The sequence below is a fragment of the Penicillium vulpinum genome, assembly GCF_028829585.1.
Source record: "Penicillium vulpinum strain IBT 29486 chromosome Unknown utg000003l_segment0_segment0, whole genome shotgun sequence".
Classification (NCBI taxonomy): Eukaryota; Fungi; Ascomycota; class Eurotiomycetes; order Eurotiales; family Aspergillaceae; genus Penicillium; species Penicillium vulpinum.
In genome coordinates, this window is record NW_026643243.1 from 1593742 (window position 1) to 1614335 (window position 20594).

Below are 20594 nucleotides of genomic sequence, written 5' to 3' on the forward strand. Positions count from 1 at the left end.
TAGAAAGGAGGGGACAAAATGAGGTAAAACCTCGCCAATTGTTTTTAATTGAAGACAGTGTAGTCGATAATCGCTGGTATACCTGGAAACGCGGAGTCGGAGAAACCTATCCGACTCCAATTTAATTCCTTCAACCTTGGAAGCACCTCCAGATCCAATTAAGTCCTTAATACTTACATTCCAGTGTTAGACCTGCAGCTCCCTACAATTACGAGATCTCAAATTTACCAACCTTGGAAGCCCCTTGCGTCGCGACCCTGTGCACATTCTCCGGATCTGATGGTACTGTTACTTCCTTTACCCTTCGCGTCTATGTGACTGTAATCTGACTAGACACGTCATGAAGCGTAAGCTCTCAGATGCCGGCGATCAGCCGCCTGTTTCGACCCCAAAGAGAAGACGAACAGCCCTAGAACAATCCAATAGCGCCCTGAACGGCCACGCGCCCAGCGGCGATGCCTCCTACGAGCTTCCCCCATCAGCACGAGGCCAATCAACACCCAAAAAGGCCAACGGTGTCTCCGCTACGCCATTACAACAGTCTGGGCTGAAAACACCTACCCACAAATCTAAGGCCCGTGGCTTGTTCGCTACACCTACAAAGCCTAAGTCTGCAATCGCAGCGACCCCGTCTCGAGTTAAGAACGCAGATCGATCTGCGCGGAAGAAGAGCGCACGAGTGCTGTTCGAGCAAGACGAAGATGCATCTTGGGATGGATCGGAACGACTAGCAGAAGAAATCTTAAATGGAGATGAGCCAGACACGGAGAAAGCGGGTCAGGATCTAGCGGAGAGCATAGAACCTGAAGGCGCAGAAGAGGCTCCGGAAAAGGGAGTGAAACAACCAAAGCGCCGTGCAGGGCGACCGAAAGGTGCGAGAAATAAGCGCTCCCCGACACCGGAAGGCGAGCTTCCTGCACACGAGCGATACTTTTTCCAGAACCGCGCCGGTCCTGTCAAGACATCAAATGCCACTCTCAACAAAGTACCGCTTTTAACACATGAGGAATATTTTGAGAAACTTGGTCAATATGATGATCCTTGCAAGGAAGAAAAGGAATATCTCCAGTCCTTGCACCACCGATCTTTCCCGCAGTGGGCATTCGAATTCAATGAAGGTTTCAACATCTGCCTATTTGGCTACGGCTCCAAGCGCAAGCTGATGGATCAATTCGCGGAGTGGATCTACAACTACCACTTATCCGCCACTACGACTCCAACTATTGTAATGGTCAATGGTTACACACCAGGCATCTCCATCAGATCAATCTTCGCCACGATCGTCACGGCCGTAATGGGTGATGATGCACCATCCAAGCTTGGCGCACAGCCAACCGAGGTCCTCGAGCTACTACAATCTGCACTCAAGTCGCATGAAGAGCCCGTCACCGTTTTGATCAACTCTATTGATGCCCCGCCTCTCCGCCGCGCAGCCAACCAAGCGCTCCTTGCTCGTCTGGCTGCAACACCGCTCATACGCCTCCTAGTCACAGCCGATACCCCCAACTTCCCGGTCATGTGGGATATCAGTCTGCGTGATCAACTGAATCTCGTCTTCCACGACTGTACAACCTTCCTGCCATTCTCGGCGGAGGTCGACGTCGTCGAGGAGGTCAACGCTCTCCTCGGACGCAAGGGCCGCCGCGTCGGCGGGAAAGATGGCGTGGGCTTTGTGCTCAAGAGTCTTCCCGAAAATGCACGCAACCTGTACCGTCTCCTACTAACAGAACTGATCACTCTACTGGACGACGGTCACCAGTCAGATGATGAAAGCGCAGAGACCGCTGGCAAGGCTGGCGATGAAACTGGTATTGAGTTCCGTCTCCTTTATCAGAAAGCAACAGAAGAGTTTGTAGCTTCTTCAGAGATGATGTTCCGTACCCTGCTGAAGGAGTTCCACGACCACCAGATGATCACTTCGCGCATGGATGCAAGCGGTATGGAGATTCTAGGTGTGCCACTGTCCCGCGATGAAATGGAGGGCGTGCTGGAGGATCTGGTGTTGGGGTAGCGTAGATTTCCCCTTATATTTGGTGTGAAATAGATCAAGACTTATGATACCCCTGTACGAATGAACTTTTTACCAATTCTAATCGGGGCGTCCAACAGCCCTTGTCAATTGGCGAAGTCCAACTTGACGTTGCTTGAGTGTATTTACAAGTAGCGTTATATTTCCGTCTTAACCGAATAGATAAAACCTAGAAATTCGCAAACGCCGCCATCGCCATCATAGCGCCGAAACTCATCTTGAACGGCCGTTTTTCCCTCATCGCGCGACGCAAGTCAACACGCTTAACATATTTTTGAATTCGATTGATCGGAAGAACATTGTACCCTTTAGACGCAGCGTACTATGATCGAGAAGAAGCATCAGCATACCGTTAACAAGCATAACCGCAGCCTATAACCTCGGACAGCAAAACAAGGCCAATGGAAAGCCCAAGTTCCTGGAAAAAGCTCATACATACCTCAATAAGGACAACCGCCATACCCAAAATAACAACCAAAGCCTTCGAAAATGCCCTCAATCCAACACCAGCAACAAGGCCCAATACACTCCCCAAACTAACCTGGCGCATCGTCTCCGCGTCCAACAGCCCAGTCTGCCCGCTGCGCTGCTTCTGGCCCACAGATTCGGCGGAGTTTACAGCCCACCCTGAATCTTTGTTGAAGACAGATTGCTGAGGCACGGCGTACTCGCATTTCATTGGGACGGCGCGGAAGGGTGACAAGGGGTGCATAGTTGCAGCAGAGAGACCGATGCCAACCCCTAGACCCAGCCGAAGGAGAGTGGCAGGTTGGTGAGTGAATAGTTTGAATGACATCGTGTCTGTGCTGATTGTCCCTCTTGCAATTGAGGGAGTTTGAGAGTCAGATTTGGTGTGGTTTGGGATTGGAGATGATATCCCTTGGCCGATAAGGATAGCCGGTGACGTCATATATGAGCTCATCCATGGATGGATCCTGAAGGATTGAGGCTCTTTTTTGACGTTTAAAGGTTGTTTTTCTTATTGTATAGCCTACATTTCACTCACTGGATTGATTATTAGATTATGCTATGTGTATTATGATTATTGGGAGATGTATAGGCATTTAGGGATGCATATGAATACTAGATCAAATACAGCAATGTACATATAGAGTACATATGAATTCTCGACCGTACGTCCACAGATGTACGATGTACTGAAAAATCTATATGCAGGTGCAGACGTGGGTTTATATACTTACATATGTAGCCCCATCGGTGATACCCAGTTATGCTTAAAACAACTCTCCTGCCTGAATAGGATAAAGTCTAATGTCAGTGATGAGTCAGTCCAAAATCGGAAAGGGCCCCCTACCTGGGTGGGCATCAATATACATAACTGCATCTAACTACTGCGTACTATCTTTCCATCTACGATAGAAAAGCCACCTCACCTACTAAATTAGGCAGTCACATTAATGCCAAGGGCCAAGTCCAAGAGCCAAGCGCCAATGTAACAAAATGACTAATGCCAAAATCTTCCGAGGCCCAGAAGCCAAAATTACCTAGACAGCAGGCGGTCTGTTTCTTCACCGGAGACATGGGATCTCCTCGGGAAACGGAAACAGTCGAACTGCCCAGGGATCTGCGGAGCTGGCGAGGGGCGCTTTGAGCGTGATTGGCCTGAGGCGAGTAACTTTGGGGAAAAGCGTATTTCTTTACTGACTCACTTACCAAGGTTCTCTTGTTCTCTTCTTTTTTTCCCTTTATATTCTTCCTATTCACTTCAATTCACTTGAATTCAATTCTTTTCATATTCTCTACCTTTCTTTTAAAGCAAAACTATCACACAATTCACAATGGCTGCTACAAATGGAACCACCGGCAATGACTTCACTGTCAAGGCCGGCCTCGCCCAGATGCTTAAGGGTGGCGTCATTATGGACGTCGTGAACGCCGAGCAGGTATGATCTCTTTAACAAGGAATCGATACTATCCAAGTATAGAAAGACTAATAGATTCCTGCCTAGGCCCGTATCGCTGAAGAAGCCGGTGCTGCTGCCGTCATGGCCCTCGAGCGTGTCCCCGCCGATATCCGCGTTGAGGGTGGCGTCGCACGCATGTCCGACCCCGGTATGATCAAGGAGATTATGGAAGCCGTTACTATTCCCGTCATGGCCAAGGCTCGCATCGGTCACTTCGTTGAATGCCAGGTATGTGACAACATTATTTCCGTGCGGGGGAGGGGTAGACAGGTCGATGGAGGGGAAGCAAGATCTCCCGGTGGCGGGGGAGGCGAAAAAGTCCCAAAAGTAATAACATCACTAACAATCGCCTGCCTATAGATTTTGGAAGCCATTGGCGTTGATTACATTGATGAATCTGAGGTTCTCACACCTGCCGACGATGTCTACCACGTCACCAAGCACGGCTACAAGGTTCCTTTCGTCTGCGGCTGCCGCAACCTCGGCGAGGCCCTGCGCCGTATCTCCGAAGGCGCCGCTATGATCCGCACCAAGGGCGAGGCTGGCACCGGTGATGTTGTCGAGGCCGTTAAGCACATGCGCACCGTCAATGCGCAAATCAGCCGTGCCCGCGGTATCCTCCTCGCTAGCCAGGACCCCGAGCCTGAGCTTCGCGCATTCGCCCGTGAGATCGAGGCTCCTTACGAGCTTGTTCGCCAGGCTGCTGAGCTCGGCCGTCTCCCCGTTGTTAACTTTGCTGCTGGTGGTGTTGCCACCCCTGCCGATGCGGCGCTTATGATGCAGCTGGGCTGCGATGGTGTCTTTGTTGGCTCTGGTATCTTCAAATCTGGTGATGCTAAGAAGCGTGCCCGTGCTATTGTGCAGGCTGTTACCCACTTCAAGGACGCCAAGATGCTTGCTGAGGTCAGTGAGGGTCTTGGTGAGGCTATGGTTGGTATCAACGTGAAGCACTTGCCCGAGGCCGATAAGTTGGCTGGCCGCGGTTGGTAAATATATTTTTTTTGTCATTTGTTTCAGCCTTGATCATTGTGGTGTCCTAAAATTTGTTGTACATGAGCCATGAATAGATGTCTAACGTGACATAACTATACATTATACGATTTGATACATTTATGATTCTAAAGCAAATCTTGGAACTATTGCATGTAGACTATAATTTGCCTAGATGTAATGCTTCTACGACCCAAAAGCACACTGATTCACGAGGCTTGAACATAAGAATGAGATAATACCTCGCAAAAACCATCCACATGGCCATTTCCTTGGTGCATGTCGTGCATAACGCAGATTAAACTAACCCTCGCTATGTCACCTGATAGGCTCCCCGCGCCGAGGCACCCATTACCGAGAGTCTGGGGGAGATTCGTGCCGATAGCAAGAATCAGATTGGCGTTTTTAGTCCGGAGCTAGAGAAAATAGCCAATCGGGGAGTCGGCTGTCATCATTAATATCACGCCGTAGTCTCCGCCGTACTCTCCGAGGGTGGCTCGTTAACGGGAAATCACGGAAAAAATCATCGGGGGTATTTTATTTATGCTCCCATTCGTGGAAAACAATACTGTTATTGTCTGTTCTGCCAGTTGATTTTGGTGATTGGGTTCAACTCGTAATATCTACAAGAATAAGGTATTCGGCTAGTTATTCCGCTTCGGGACTTGACGGTGTGAGTCTTGGATAATTCGAATGTATACAACATATTTAGTTAGCTCGAGAGAAACTTTATATTTTACATCATCCTGTGGCATTTTTTACATGCGTTTCTGTGGATATCTTTTCTTCTCGATGTCATAGCCAGAAGGATAACAACATAAAGATCTAGATATATCTATGACTACATGGTCCTGACCCCATGGGGGCCAGAGGCCGTCAACAGATATTCAATGAATGATAGGTTAACCCGTGTGCTTATGGAAGAAGGCCATGTTATTGAGATAATATAAAGAAAGCGAAAAAATTAGAGACGAAAGTATGTTCTACGTACATACTCACATAGTCTGTCGTTTCATAGATCTCTAGGATAAGGCTAGCGGCCAAAGTGGTCCATGTAGTCACGTGACATTGTATTGAATAAAGTTAAGACAACAATAGCCAAAGGGGTGTAGTAGTTAAGCCAAACATTGGCGAAACAGTTGGGTTCTTTTTTTATTTAATTTTTCCAAGGTAGAACATAGGACTTGGTTATGTCTTACTCACTGGGCCACATATTATCTGAACAGGAGTATAGATAGATGTTGGTCTTGTACGTATTGGACCATAGGATTCCTTTTTGTACGGCTTAATAAATTGAAAAATTCTTGATTATAGCGCTCGGCTGAATGCAAATAGAAGCTCTCGAGTAGGATTAAATCAAGCTGCACCGCGCACGTCATGCAAATGGATATCTAGATGAACACCGAAGTTGCAGGACCCATCAACTCCAATCATCAGGTCATATATCAGCAACGCAAGCTCCATTATTGGGCATAATCGAAATTTATCCCACGGCATTTTAACCAGAAGGCACGCACAAGATCCAGAGACGGTTTCTGACCACCTCGAGCAACAGCGAGAGAGTCCAAGAACCGTGACTTTTCTTGCGCCGATAGGAGCGGCACTTGTTGTCCGTTCGCATCTGTGACTTGGGCGTTCAAAGAGTCAAGCGCAGCCTTCAGAGCCGGGCGCGCTAATGCCATCTTCTTGAAAATAGTGCGTCGTAGAGCATCGGTCAGAGAAACCAAGTCTGATCTTGCACATCGGCCTGCAATCTGCTGGATAATTGTATAACACAAGCGTGGAATAAACTCCTGATGTACTGATTCGAGTATGTTCATCTCTTCTGGAGAGCTGCTGCGGAGATCTATTAATGCAACCCAGAATGCAGAAGCAGACCGAAGAGGAAGTGGTTCAGGTCGCGTCAATGCGTGAAGTGTGAAGTGAAGAAGGACTGCGAGAGGAGACTCTGCGCCTAGGTTTGACTTCATGGGAGTAAACAATATCGGATAGTACTTTGGTAAAAGACGTGTAAGGAAATCAATACCGGCATTGGCGGTCTCTGGATCGTACACGTCCGGATTCTGGAGCATCGAAGAGAAGAGCTGAGCTACATGATCGATGAGCGCCTCCGCCTCACTGCGAATGTTCATCGCATGTGGAGCGTGAGATGCCAAAAACGACGAGGCAGTCGCCATGATAACATCTGTCCCGGAGATACCGAGGGGAAAGCTCTTGATAAAGTCCACTGTCATAGAGGGAGGGAAGACAAAAAGCCCTGCCCGCTCAGTATAGCCAGCTTTTAGAATGTCGCAGGCTGCTTCAATTATACCGCTGTCCACGGGGAAGCCGACAATCAAAAGTCTCATAGCCTCCATGATCAGGCGCTGGGCTTCGGCGCCCGGGCCGGAGTTCCAAAATGATGGAGGATATGGGTTTCCTTCCTTTATAAGCTCGATATCGATGACTTCGCTCTCTGAACGAAGGCCTTTTCCGATACTCGCAATACAGCTCAGCACAAGGTGTGCGCGCAGACGGCCACATTCATGAGCAGGACCAGTAACTTCTTCCCGTGCTGTGTTAGCTTCCTGAACAAAGAAGCCGAGAATTCTCTCTAGCGTTTGTACCTTTTCCTGGTCACTAGGCAAGCTCTGGATGATGGTCGCAATTCCTTCCAGGACCTTAGGCATAGTGGATACAGTTGCCGTCGGCTTGCTTCTGAACTGGTCCAGTTGATCTAAGAATGCAGGAAGATCTGAAGTTAAGACGCGGGCACATGACTTCGAAAGAGTCAAGATAGACCTTGAGGCCGCCTGCGCACACAACTCGAAGTTGAGGGATTCGAACAGGATATTTAGAACACCCGGAAGTAATGAACTGTGACGTTCAAAGTATGATTCGTACTTTCCGAATGAATCTACCAGCGTCTGACGAGCTTTGAGTGGTATTCCAGTCTCCCCGCCTGCGCAGAGCCTGGCAAAAGCATCGCTGCCAAAGATGGCGTCGAGACACTGGTCGGCGTGACCATTCTCATCCACTGCTTCTGAGAGCTGAGCTATGCAAAAGATAGCAGTCTCAAAATTGCGCCAGTCCCGGCCTTCCAGATGGGACGTGGCACTTCTCTGGAAGACAGTGACCAAGTCGACACCGAGTACGGGGTATGCTGAAAGTAAGTAATCACAAGCCTCATGACGGAAGGCACCGAATTCACTCCGTTCTTCCTCGCCCCAATCTTCCAAATCTTCAGACTTGGGATATAATAATTTGCTGGAAAGACCCAAGACAACTTCAGCTAGATGTGACTTTACCAAGTCATACCTAGAGCTGCCTTCTTCGAGTTGATCAGGGAGACTCTCTGCGATGTCATTCCAGAATTCCAAGACACGTGGTGTTCCGAGATCATCAATGGAAGCATAGCCAGGGGTTTTAAAAATCCCGTGGATAAGTGTGAGGATCGCTGCATTTTGTGGAGTCATGGGGTCGCTGAAGACATCTAAGTGCAAATGTGAGACATATGCAATCAAGAGGTCAACAAACGACATGCTCTCTGTGCCTTCATCGCCACTTCTCACGGCAGCAATGTGGATTGTTACGATTGAATCGGCAAGGATTTCAGAGATAAGCCACAATGAGTTTTCGTCAAAGGCCCAGCGGCGGCTTTCAAAGGCCTGAGTCAAAATAGAGGCTGCGCTTTCACTCAAGCTGGGTACCCTCAATGTCTCAATGACAGTCTGGCCGCAATGCACCGCCAAGACATTGACATCTTCAGCAGAAGAGCGTTGACGATTTCCATGGACCCCTAGCCATGTCTGCGAGGTGGGAGTCAAATAAGTAATTACATTTTTCAAGAGGGAAGTACCAGAAACGAAGATTAACTCACCTTCCATGAATTCATGGCTTCAGCCGCTAGCGCCACATCAACCGAATCATCCCCAGATGCCTTTGCGTGCTGTATGATCCCCCCAAGGACAAATTGAACTAGGAGCAAACCATCCTTAATGTTGTATATGGCTCGTTGGATAGCGGACGTATCCCCAATCCCATCCTGGGGTTCAGAGTCCAGTCGGAGAGCCTCCTCAGCGAGTGCAATTGAGAAAAATAGGAGTGCACCTGATCCACTCTTGCTCAATGCTGGCAGTATCCGCTCCTGGAAATCCACCGCTCGTGATTGTTCTTCGGATATGTAGCCGCCGTGGACGAGGCTTGCAGCCAGCTGCCAAACAGCTTGTTTCCATGGTGTAACAGGGTGCTTAAAAATTGCAACCAAGCTTGAGGCAAGCTTTCTCACAACCATTGCTTGTTCACCATTGGTTACCAAAGCAACAAAGCGATTGATCAGGTGCTGCATGATCTCCGTGGCTGAATTTTCGTTTATTTCATTCCTAATGGTACCTGAAATCAGCAATAATTCGTCACGTAAGAACGAGGCTGAAATGGTGCGGATCGGAGAGATTGACCGTACCATGAGACATTGATCTTCACTGTGAATGTAAGGGCCCCCATAAAACGATGATGGGCAGAGTGTTCACTTTGCAGAAGTGAATCAGCAATTGCCCATGCATTCTCGGTCTTCTGAAGTTGTTGGAGGCGCGTCTGGATCTCATTAATTCTGGTGGGGTCCCGTTGGTTTGCTGGGTTATAGAGCTCGGTGACCAGCTGGTTCCTTGTTAGCCGTTGGATCTCAAAGATGAACATAGCGCACATACTATATGGGCTTCCGAGATTGACTCTCTGGTCCCGAGACCCTCGTCAGACATCCACGTTGCCATTTTGTCTCAGCAAGCGCGTGGTTAGGAAAAGAAAAAGAGAAGTGCACGTATACAAGCACGGGGGGCTATGACGGGCAGAAAGTAGTGTTTGCATCACTTAGCCAATCAACATCAAGGCGGTTTGTAGAGCGGTGACTGCGGGGGCTTGTCTGGTTTCTAGGCACGTGACCTCTTGTTGAGCTCGTAGTTGCATTCAATAGACTTAAATGCTCGGCCCGGCGAGCTCGGTTTTGCCAGGCAGTATATTTGTAAGCATGCCAAGCCATATGAATTTTAATTCAATTTAATCGATTAACCAAACACGGCATAGTCACCTGATCATTTCTTTGTACGATTGACTGTATGGGCACTAGTAGTCCAATATAGGTATTGATAGGCGTTGGAGTAGCTGGAGAGCTAGACTGGGGGCGCTCCAGCTCCCTAAGCATAGGGGTATGAAGCCTAGTCGGGAGCCGAAGCAAGTGGTCTCTCGGGGGATAGATTGTCGTAGGGGCCTATTTAGAATTTAATGCTATCAAGCGTAACTAGAATACTAGATATATACTGATAGATACTGAGGTATAAAAATATAGTTGTAAATAGTAGTACTACAGTAGTATTTATGAAGCTTTAGAGATCTCTACACTTTACTTCATAGTGAGAATAAATTACATGTAATAAAAAAAGGGATCTATAGTAACTATGTAGGTTTAACTAGCGGTTAATGTATTACGTATTTTATATCAATATTTCTTCAAATGTTGGCATCTCAATTAATTGACCAAATGCTCGGAATATGTATTTGTAGAATCAAGATGCCAAGAAATATCTAGTGGATACTCGAATTCTTTTCCGCCTAATACATAAAAATCCACTAAACTACTCCGTATATTAGGTGGGAAGCTCGCCGGGCCGGTCATTTTGTCTCAGCTGAACATGTCTACGGAGTAATGTATACACTGACAGAGCACCGACATCCTAATTAAATCCCCAGCCACTAAAGAAATCTGGCCATATTGTCTATTAACTAAAAATTGTTAAGTGGTCATGAGTCAAAATTGCCATTAGGGTTATAGATGCTGAACCACTTGCCTCTCCTACAAGTGATCTAGTTATAACAAGGTTATTTAATAATATGCGCTAACATTACAGGATCAATTTCCAAGAATGAGAAGAAAAATTGAAATGAACAATATGATTGTATGATTGTATACAATCGTCCTCAAACGTCCTTAGTAAATATTTAGTGCAAACATGACAACACAAAGTGGGCCGTGAGTAGCCGTGACTCCAGAATCACCCTATGGCGAAAAGCCTCTCCACCAGTAAAGGTCGCTTGTACGGAATACCGCCGGCAAAATCAGCTTATCGTACACTTATCACTTTCAATCCCTGCGACGTTCGCTTAACTTCTCACAAGCTAACACGTTGAGGCGGTTGAAATCTACTCCGGACCGCCCATGCTCCTCTCCCGTCCAAATCGCCTTTGGACATCTTTGCGATCGCTAAGGCCTCTCTCCCGTCCAAGATATCTCTCAGTTTCTGGTCCACGCTACACAGTAGATATGGAGGCCGTGAATACCTCTGAACGGCTGTCAAAGCTGAGGCAGTTGATGCAGCAGCACAAGGTCGATGTTTACAGTATGACATCATCTCTGTGTCCCCGTGGGTTGTTCAAAACTCGAGTTGTACTGACTAGCTTCGCATAGTTGTGCCCTCAGAAGATAGCCACCAGTCCGAGTATATTGCGCCATGTGATGCCCGCAGAGGTCAAATCGCCCCCCTTCCTTTGGTGTGCCAGCGCCCACAACTAACATTTCCATAGAATTTATTTCGGGATTCTCTGGCTCCGCCGGTACTGCAATCATTTCCTTGAGCAAAGCTGCACTTTCCACCGATGGAAGGTACTTCAATCAAGCTGCGAAAGAATTAGACAACAACTGGCAGCTCTTGAAGGGTGGAGTTGAGGGTGTGCCCACATGGCAAGAATGGTATGAGATGACAGTTATATGGAGTAATCTGTACGTGAATTGATCTTGTTAATAGGACCACGGAGGAGGCCCAAGGAGGCAAGGCTGTGGGTGTTGATCCCTCTCTGATCACAGCGTGTGAGTGTTGTTATATCGGATGTGGAAGTACACAGTGGCACTAATCTTCAATAGCTGGTGCACGGAAGTTGGCAGAGACCCTTAAAAAGAACGGTTCATCTCTCGTAGAGGTCCGGGAGAACTTGGTCGATTTGGTTTGGGGCAAGGAACGCCCTGCCCGCCCCAGCGAGAAAGTGCGCGTTCACCCCGAGAAGTATGCTGGCAAGGCGTTCCAAGAGAAGGTGGCCGAGCTCCGGAAGGAACTTGAGTCAAAGAAGAAGGCTGGATTTATAATCTGTAGGACCGTCTCGCATATATCCCAGCCCTGCAGAGTGACTAATTTATTGCAGCTATGCTTGATGAGATTGCTTGGCTATTCAACCTGAGAGGAACCGAGTAAGAATAATATCTTTACCATGATGCATCATTGGCAATTGACTGATCATGAGCAGTATTCCCTACAACCCCGTGTTTTTCTCATATGCCGTCATTACGCCCACCACCGCTGAGATCTACATCGAGGATGACAAGCTGACACCAGAGGTCAAGGCTCACTTTGGACAGGACGTTATTGTCAAGCCCTACGAGTCCATCTTTGCTGACGCTCAAGCCCTGAGCACCAAAGCCCAGTCTGCGGGTGAGAATGCTGCCAAGTTTTTATTATCGAACAAGGCTTCTTGGGCTCTTAGCCTTAGCCTTGGTGGCGAGGGACAGGTCGAAGAGACGCGCAGCCCGGTCACGGATGCGAAGGCTGTTAAGAATGAAGTCGAACTAGAAGGAATGCGGGCTTGCCATATCCGCGATGGCGCTGCGCTGACCGAGTACTTCGCTTGGCTTGAAAACGAACTCGTCAACAAGAAGACTGTTTTGGACGAAGTCGATGGAGCTGACAAGTTGGAACAGATCCGTTCTAAGCATGATCTGTTCGCTGGTCTTTCTTTCGATACCATTTCGTCAACTGGGCCCAACGGCGCCATCATTCACTATAGCCCTCAGAAAGGAAGCTGTTCTATTATCGATCCCAAGGCTATCTATCTCTGTGACTCTGGATGTCAATACTTCGATGGAACGACAGACACCACGAGAACATTCCACTTCGGTGTTCCCACTGAGTTCGAGAAGCGTGCTTTTACGTTGGTGCTGAAGGGAACTATTGCAATCGACATGGCGGTGTTCCCTAAGGGCACCAGTGGATTTGCAATTGACGTGTTGGCGCGCCAGCACTTGTGGAGGGAGGGCCTGGACTACCTTCACGGAACAGGCCATGGCGTTGGCTCCTATCTAGTGAGTAGTATCGCTGGTCAAACATCTTATAATTCACTAAACTCTGTTTAGAATGTCCACGAGGGTCCTATTGGCATCGGGACTCGGGTTCAATATACCGAGGTTCCCATTGCGGCCGGAAACGTTATCTCGGATGGTTTGTCGCTCCTCCTCTATTTTTTGCAATCGGAAACTAATTTCTGACATAGAACCTGGATACTACGAGGATGGCAAATTTGGTATTCGAATTGAGAGTGAGTTGTGCTGCCCTGTGACTGCAATTGGAGTACTACTAACAAGTCTTTTTATAGACATTGTCATGGCTCGCGAAGTCAAAACCGCCCACAATTTCGGTGACAAGCAGTGGCTAGGCTTTGAGCATGTTACGATGACTCCTATTGGTCGCAACCTGATCGAGCCGTCGCTTTTGAGCGACGCCGAGATTAAGTGGGTGAATGACTACCACGCTGAGATCTGGGCGAAAACCCATCATTTCTTCCTGGAAGATGATCTGACACGCTCGTGGCTCGAGCGTGAGACCCAGCCCATCTCCAAATAAGTGGCACGCGGCGTTGATGGGCCCTGGTCTGATCAACCCACTCCCACTACTATTGATTCGATGGCATTATGTAGAGTACAGCCTAGAATATATACCGTTTCAATGCTGTATCTAGACATGGTAATTAAGAGTAGACCAAGATACCAAATCTTTAGTAACAATAAATGAAGTGGTTCAGTGAATGATGTAAGTAGTTCAGGTCTAACTGTGTAACCTTTCGAGTCTCATAGTAGACTGACAACTGGCCAATGGCGCAGAATGCGGGAAGCTCTGGTGGAGCCTGACTCTCCGCCCCGGCCTGTTTCAACACTATCACAACGGCATCAGTGAATTACTCCAGCGCTTCCTGTATTTCGCAGCCAAGAATGCTCGTAGCTCCTCGCCAATTGTTACGCGCAAGTCACAGGACCTAATACCGAACCTTTCTGGCTAACAGCCCCACGCCACCCCCTTGTCACAGCCCACCAACGTTCCCATACTGAACTAGGACGCTCCGTGATTAGCGGGCATAATTTGGAATGAGTGGCCAAAGCGGCTATGATAACGGGTACGGCTACTCCGGTCCCGGCCGGTACGATGGTAATGATGGGGGATACGGTGGAAACAACAACCCTGGGGTAAATGGATACGGTGGACGAAGTACCGCACCACCAGGCGGAAGTGCACGATCAGATCGCCGCCCCGGAGGATACGGTGGTTTCTATGCCGACTCGCCCCAGCCGCCAGTTTTATCACCAGATCAATCTCCTCCGCTAAGCCAGTCGCCCGAGCGACGGCGCGATCGATCGAACCGGGACTGGCAGCAACCGTCTCCACAACCGCCTTCGCATCCTTCATCGCAATCGTCTGCGCATGCCTCCTCACACCCCTCCTCGCAATCTTCTTCCCATCCCTCTTCGCGGTCACGTACAAGAAACCAAGAACTGGACAAGAAGTACCCGGAAGAACATGCAAATCGGTACGCGGACAACAGGGACCAAAGGGACCCGGGAGAATATAGGAGCCAGAGGAATGCTTCGCCTGTTGTCCAGAGGAGCAATAACTCAGGGGAGTCGCAGGCCATCGAAAGTATGTCTTTGTCTTTTGCTTAACCTGCCCCAATAGCTAATTTGGTCACATCGTACAGCTATTCTCCAGTCTATTCAACGTGACTGGGATTTCATGACCGATGCCGAGTGTATCCCGGTGCAAGTTGCTTTGAGTTTGATGGATACGAGTACATTGGGCAAAGCGGATCGCGAACCAGACTTTTTGCACATGTACAATGACATCCAGAAGACATTAAAGGCAATTGTGAATGGTAGGTCCTCTCTGTAGTGGTTAGGGCAGGCATATGCTAAAATTACACGTCATAGAACATCATCAGGGATTCAACAGTTCTATTGGAACATACCACAAAATCCAATCCAATATATCTTCCTCGCAAACTCGAGTACGCAGCCTGAGACATGCCTTGGATCAGGCCAAATCTGGGTTAATATCAACCAAGCCCGAGTTGAAAGGGCTAGCCACGTCTTCTCAGAACTACGATGATATCGTACAGCTGTTCACTCAGATTGAGGAAATTCAATCCCTTCCCGAGAAATTGGAATCTCAAATTTCAGATAAGCGTTTCCTTGCAGCTGTGGATGTGCTTCACACTGGTCTCCGAGTTCTACGGCGTTCGGAGCTGGAGGACATCAGTGCTTTATCCGATATTCGCGCATATTTCATAAACCAGGAAACATCGCTCACAGACATCCTGATCGAGGAGTTGCACGACCATTTATATCTTAAATCACCGTATTGCTCAGACCGATGGAAGCCACCCGCATCTGATGAAAAAGAGGTGCATTCATCTAATTGGGCCGGTAGTCGCTCTTGGGATCGGCCTGTGTATAGTTTCCTGGCCAAGTTCGATCCGTTGACGCCTATGGTTGAAGACGCTTCCCGGAATCCGGAGGCCGACACGTTTTCCTACATTCAGTTACTCATCGAAGCGCTGAACAAGATGGGCCATCTTGACATCGCGATCCATAGAATTGAGCAGCGCCTTCCAGTCGAGCTGTTTGTTGTAGTGGATAAGACGAACGCAGAGGTTGATACTCGCTATCCTGCACCAACCAAGAGCTTCTCGGCCCAAGACAACTACAAACAGTCCAGTCTTCCCACTGAGATTATTGAAAAACGGGGCCATGTGCTTTCTGAGTTTTTGTGGGCACTATATGCCAAGTTTGAGGCAATTGCGGAAGGCCACCGAATTCTTCACGATGTTGTTGCGGCCATTGTAGAACGAGAAGGTATAACTAAAAGCGAGACGCTTTCTGGCGGATTCAAGGAATTGTGGAAACTTCTACAAAGCGAGGTAAGACGCTAGCAGCCTTGACTGACATCGCGATTGTTAATCTGTTATGCCAGATACGATCTCTCATGCACGACTATCTTGCAACCGATGGGGACTCTTCTGTTCGATCTAGAGCAGAGGAGACTGACTCTCGACGTCATCATCTATACACAGGCAATCGTGATAAGAATAAGGTAAGGAGACGAGTAATTTTTATTATTTTCAAGCAGCTAACGCTTTACGGCGTAGAAAATGTTCAAATTGTCCGATATTGAGCAAGATTCTGAGATGAAGGCTGAACAAGACGAACTGGATGAAATCCTCAAGTCTTCAGTCCCGGGACTTGTTTCCAAGTCAAGGCAAAAGACGGCAACAAATGGTACTGCGCAATCCAACAAGGGCAACTCAGGGACCGGGCATAAGATTTTGCTTGAACCAAGTGTGTTCAATATGGGAATCCTTCTTCCTCCCTCTCTATCGTTCATCCAGCGACTCAAGGATATCGTTCCTGTTGATGCAGATATTCCCATGGGCACATTGACCTCCTTTTTGGATGACTTCATGGTCAATGTCTTCCTGCCCCAGTTGGATGAAACAGTGACGGATCTCTGCACGCTCAGCTTCATTGCCGCAGATGCATTTACAGAAGACCCTCAATGGGCCAAGTCCTCTCCTCGACCTATCTTCAAGGGAACGATCAAATTCATGTCCATTGTCCGGGAATTTAGCAAAATGCTGTCAAGTATTCCACACGATCAAGCATTTACGCAGCTTCTTATTGATCAGATCGGGACCTATTATGACAAGTGCTGTGGGTGGTATAAATCAATGGTCACAAAAGTCTCTGCACGGAACCGTGGAGGCGAAGTCCGACTGAAAGCTGCGGCTTCCTTTGCCGATTCAGGCGACATCTATGATGTTGTCGATGAACTGTGGAAAGGTGCTGGGGATAAGAAACAGACCCTGATTGACACGGAAATCGACCTTCTTCTTAAACGAACAGGGCAAGTACCTTTGGAGCCTTACGACATCATATCTGACCCTAAAACTGTGGTTTACCTTTCGCTCTTGTACAACAGCATGCAATGGCTTGCAAGTCACCTCGCGAGAATTCGGCTTGTGATTGAACCTACCGCGGATAACGAGTCCAATTTGACTGCAACTGGCCGACCGTCTCGCAGATGGACTCTGTTCGGGTCCATGAAGCCTAATCGCGACAGCATCAATAACCCGGTGCACTTGCCACTCAATCACGAGACTGCCGTAGCCTTTGATGGGACAATCCAATCATTACACCGGCTTGCGACTACTGCAATTATGACGTTGCATATTGACATCCGGTGTGGTATCATCCACATGTTGACTAGAACAATGGCCGGGCCGAATCCTCCTAACTTGCGGAACTCTGAACCCGTCACTCCATCCCCAAACACAACAGACAACTGGTGGCACATCATCATGAATCAACCAACCGCTGCATCGCCCACAATTCTCGCACTCAACAATGATCTTATCGCATTTGACACCAACATTTCGACTTATCTGGGATCTGTAGAGCGCTGGTTCATCACATCGGGTCTGGCACGGTTTATCGATCGGGTCTTTGTCGCCTGCACCCAGTATATTGGGGCCATGAATGAGAATGGAGCGCTGCGACTGCAGCTTGATGTGCTTGTTCTGCAACAGAATTTGAAGAACATCATCATCAATCCAGCTAGTGATCCGTCGAATTCGGCTACAGAGATACATGCGCAGGCTTCTCAGGAAACCGTTGCCCTACCACGCAGCGCAAAATTCCTGGACTGGTTCCTAGAAGGTGCCGAGAAAGCCCTGGAATACGCCAAGGAAGAGAAGGAGGCTTTTGCATCACAAGGTGATAAAGCCTTGGCTGCTGGAAATGGTGAGCCATTTACCTACGATGAGCTACGTGTTCTCGTAGAACTATGCTTCTCTGAAATTCTCCGTGGTCCACGCGGGACGGAGAGTCGAGAGGACTTTATGTCGGCGAAAAAGGCTAGTGCGGATGCACTACTGGGACTTAATGAAATTATGTGGGATGCTCGATAGACCTGTTCTTCGATTCGCTTCCTTTATCTCGAAATTCCACTTAACAGCCTAGAACAGAATCTCATTTTACCTTGACTCACTGTCATTTCCTCTTTTTTTCCCTCTTTAATTTAAACAACCCCCACTAGCCTAACATGGGTTAGTATAATGGGTCAACGACCGTTTTCGGCTTCTCCGGAGGATTCACACTGGTTAATGATCCACGCCATTGTTTCACCTTTGGTGTGTAGTTCTTACCTATGAAATGATCAATTTACTAATTTACTAGTTCATCAAGCCATACGGAGTTCAAAGGAACTATATGCATGGATCTTTTATATGGGCGCCTAGACTTTATATATCACCTATCCCATCCTTTTTTTCTCTCCTTTCATACCTTCTTTTGCTCTCTTTGCACTAACTTCCTGTCTGGAACAGTAATCTTTTCGAATCTGGCATTCGTTATCCAGACGTCCATTCTTTTACAGTGCACCTGCACGTCCGATCATTTTTAGTCAATCTGTGACTTACATTCATTCATTCAATCTTCAATACCTTGTCTTCCAGACTTCATTATTTACTTCCATCTAAAAATCCAACAATGAAGTATCTTCGCCTAGCCTCCGTGGCGGCTCTTCTCAGCGCTGCTACTGTCTCCGCTGGTCCATTGGGCACCCGTGAAGATGACGGATACTGTCCCAAGGGCTACACCATGAGTGTCTACTACAAGACCATCTATGCAACTGCGACCCCTGTATCATCTACAGCTATCGCGTCGTCTACTCCGGTTACTGTCTCGTCCTCAACTGAGCCCGCAGTGGTCGCATCGTCTACTTCCATTGCCGTGGAGTCTACGACTTCCGTCGTAGTTGTCCCAATCGAGACCTCGACCACTTCGGCCGCTGCTGTCGAGACCGAAGAAGTGAAGGCTGCTCCAGTTGTGGTTATTCCTACCACTACATCAGCTACGACTGCCGCCGCCGTCCAAACTACTGCTGCCCCAGTCGTGAAGGCTCCCGTTGAGGAAGCCCCTGTTGAGAAGGCTCCCGTCGAGAAGGCCCCCGTCGAGAAGGCCCCCGTCCAGCAAACCACCACTAAAGCTACCGTCGAAGCTCCTAGCACTTCTACCACCTCTTCTTCCTCCTCTTCCACCAAATCTGCCTCCACCGGTTCCTCCAACGGAAGCCCTGGCAAAGCTACTTTCTACGGTGGCAATGTTGGCGGCGGCACTTGCTCGTTCTCCGGCTACACCCTCCCGAGCCACCTCTTCGGCACAGCTCTGTCCCTCCAGCGATGGGATGACGCAGCGAACTGCGGTGCCTGTGTATCCGTCACCGGACCCAATGGTAACTCCATCAAGGCAATGGTAAGTCAAGCTTCTTATCCCCTCTCTTCCATCCCAAACCAACTCTAACTCAACCCAGGTCGTCGATCAATGCCCCGAATGCGAAAGCAACCACCTCGACCTCTTCCAAGATGCCTTCGCCGAGCTCTCAGATATCTCCGCCGGCATCATCCAGACCACCTGGTCGTATGTTTCCTGCGATCTGGATGGACCTCTGAAGCTCAAGAACAAGGAGGGCACATCCGCCTACTGGTTCTCGATGCAGGTTGTCAATGCCAACGAGCCTGTGACTTCGTTGGAGGTTAGCACTGATGGCGGTAACACATGGCAGGGAACCACACGCCAGTACTATAACTTCTTTGAGAACTCTGCTGGATTCGGTACTAGCACTGTTGATGTGCGTATTACCGGTGCTAGTGGCAACACTGTTGTTGTCAATAACGTCGGTGTTGGGTCCGGCAGTGAGGTTACTGCTAAGTCCAACCTGTAAATTTGCTGTTGAGTGGAGAAACTTTATATTTATTTTCTTCTGTTGATAATATTTATCGAGGTGGTTTGGTGAGGGGATTCCTGTGTTGCAGGTTATTTAGTCCATTGCAACTAATCTATAGCAATGTCGATTTACAAGGTCACACACACACTCTCTCTTTGAAACGAATAGCTCATTTACTCTCTATCATAATCTCGTACTCGGGTGGTAGAATCTCAATTGTATACTTCACAACCTAAATAGAGCTATGATGCAACACGGTAATTTGTCCTCCTGCTATGTATGCTGTCGGCAAAATCTCACATATGACAGACAATTATTGTATCTTCACTTCACTATCAGCCTCAACATTCTCCACATGCGGGTGTTCGGCCAGACTTTGAACCGAATCATCGGGGAAAGAAACACTATGAACATCAAGGCCGAGAATTAGCCATCCCTCACCAGAAGAAGACCGATAGAGTGTCAAAACAACTCACGCAAAGCCCTTGATCAACGAGTACTCGTGTCCAATCTTGCCGCCTTGCTCTTTAGCATGATCCTTGACGCTAAATTGCATCCATATATCAGCATAGTGTATCTCAAATATTAGCGTGAGATGCATACGCCTGAACTTGGTCGTCGGTAGCGTCTGGCTTGCACGTGATCTAAGAGGGTTAGCAAGATGTGTATGTTCTGAAAGTGTTAATTACTCACAACGTAGGAAGGCATGTTCGAATGATAGAAATGTAGTTGTAAAGAAAATAAGAGAAATTAGATCGGATTAAGTAGAAAAGATGTCCAGGTGGATTCCAACGTTGACATCATAGA

General features: G+C 48.1%; 8 protein-coding genes across 8 annotated transcripts; 5 read left to right on the plus strand and 3 right to left on the minus strand.

The window, feature by feature from the left end:
• Positions 1 to 340: 340 nt before the first annotated feature.
• Positions 341 to 2011, plus strand: N7479_005718 (origin recognition complex subunit 2; the record flags this gene model as incomplete). The annotated part of the gene is made up of 1 exon (XM_057253414.1): positions 341 to 2011. The coding sequence occupies one exon, from the start codon at positions 341 to 343 to the stop codon at positions 2009 to 2011; it is 1671 nt and encodes a 556-aa protein (XP_057107276.1).
• A 187-nt stretch (positions 2012 to 2198) lies between these two features.
• N7479_005719 (uncharacterized protein) lies at positions 2199 to 2825 on the minus strand (the record flags this gene model as incomplete). Its single annotated transcript, XM_057253415.1, has 2 exons — positions 2199 to 2351; positions 2469 to 2825. The coding sequence occupies 2 exons, from the start codon at positions 2823 to 2825 to the stop codon at positions 2199 to 2201; spliced, it is 510 nt and encodes a 169-aa protein (XP_057107277.1).
• Positions 2826 to 3828: 1003 nt separating this feature from the next.
• Positions 3829 to 4944, plus strand: N7479_005720 (pyridoxal 5'-phosphate synthase subunit PdxS; the record flags this gene model as incomplete). Its single annotated transcript, XM_057253416.1, has 3 exons — positions 3829 to 3933; positions 4000 to 4182; positions 4315 to 4944. 3 exons carry the CDS (start codon positions 3829 to 3831, stop codon positions 4942 to 4944), a joined length of 918 nt encoding a protein of 305 aa, XP_057107278.1.
• A 1463-nt stretch (positions 4945 to 6407) lies between these two features.
• Positions 6408 to 9692, minus strand: N7479_005721 (putative importin 13; the record flags this gene model as incomplete). The annotated part of the gene is made up of 4 exons (XM_057253417.1): positions 6408 to 8732; positions 8804 to 9305; positions 9386 to 9579; positions 9630 to 9692. The coding sequence occupies 4 exons, from the start codon at positions 9690 to 9692 to the stop codon at positions 6408 to 6410; spliced, it is 3084 nt and encodes a 1027-aa protein (XP_057107279.1).
• Positions 9693 to 11131: 1439 nt separating this feature from the next.
• On the plus strand, positions 11132 to 13580 carry ampp (aminopeptidase P; the record flags this gene model as incomplete). Its single annotated transcript, XM_057253418.1, has 10 exons — positions 11132 to 11312; positions 11381 to 11440; positions 11497 to 11662; positions 11718 to 11779; positions 11834 to 12055; positions 12109 to 12154; positions 12211 to 13042; positions 13094 to 13178; positions 13231 to 13275; positions 13333 to 13580. The coding sequence occupies 10 exons, from the start codon at positions 11132 to 11134 to the stop codon at positions 13578 to 13580; spliced, it is 1947 nt and encodes a 648-aa protein (XP_057107280.1).
• A 518-nt stretch (positions 13581 to 14098) lies between these two features.
• N7479_005723 (exocyst subunit SEC8) lies at positions 14099 to 17970 on the plus strand (the record flags this gene model as incomplete). Its single annotated transcript, XM_057253419.1, has 5 exons — positions 14099 to 14648; positions 14707 to 14880; positions 14936 to 15924; positions 15978 to 16097; positions 16153 to 17970. The coding sequence occupies 5 exons, from the start codon at positions 14099 to 14101 to the stop codon at positions 17968 to 17970; spliced, it is 3651 nt and encodes a 1216-aa protein (XP_057107281.1).
• A 580-nt stretch (positions 17971 to 18550) lies between these two features.
• Positions 18551 to 19784, plus strand: N7479_005724 (putative extracellular cellulase CelA/allergen Asp F7-like; the record flags this gene model as incomplete). Its single annotated transcript, XM_057253420.1, has 2 exons — positions 18551 to 19315; positions 19374 to 19784. The coding sequence occupies 2 exons, from the start codon at positions 18551 to 18553 to the stop codon at positions 19782 to 19784; spliced, it is 1176 nt and encodes a 391-aa protein (XP_057107282.1).
• Positions 19785 to 20100: 316 nt separating this feature from the next.
• Positions 20101 to 20495, minus strand: N7479_005725 (uncharacterized protein; the record flags this gene model as incomplete). Its single annotated transcript, XM_057253421.1, has 4 exons — positions 20101 to 20191; positions 20264 to 20332; positions 20391 to 20431; positions 20481 to 20495. The coding sequence occupies 4 exons, from the start codon at positions 20493 to 20495 to the stop codon at positions 20101 to 20103; spliced, it is 216 nt and encodes a 71-aa protein (XP_057107283.1).
• Positions 20496 to 20594: the final 99 nt, after the last annotated feature.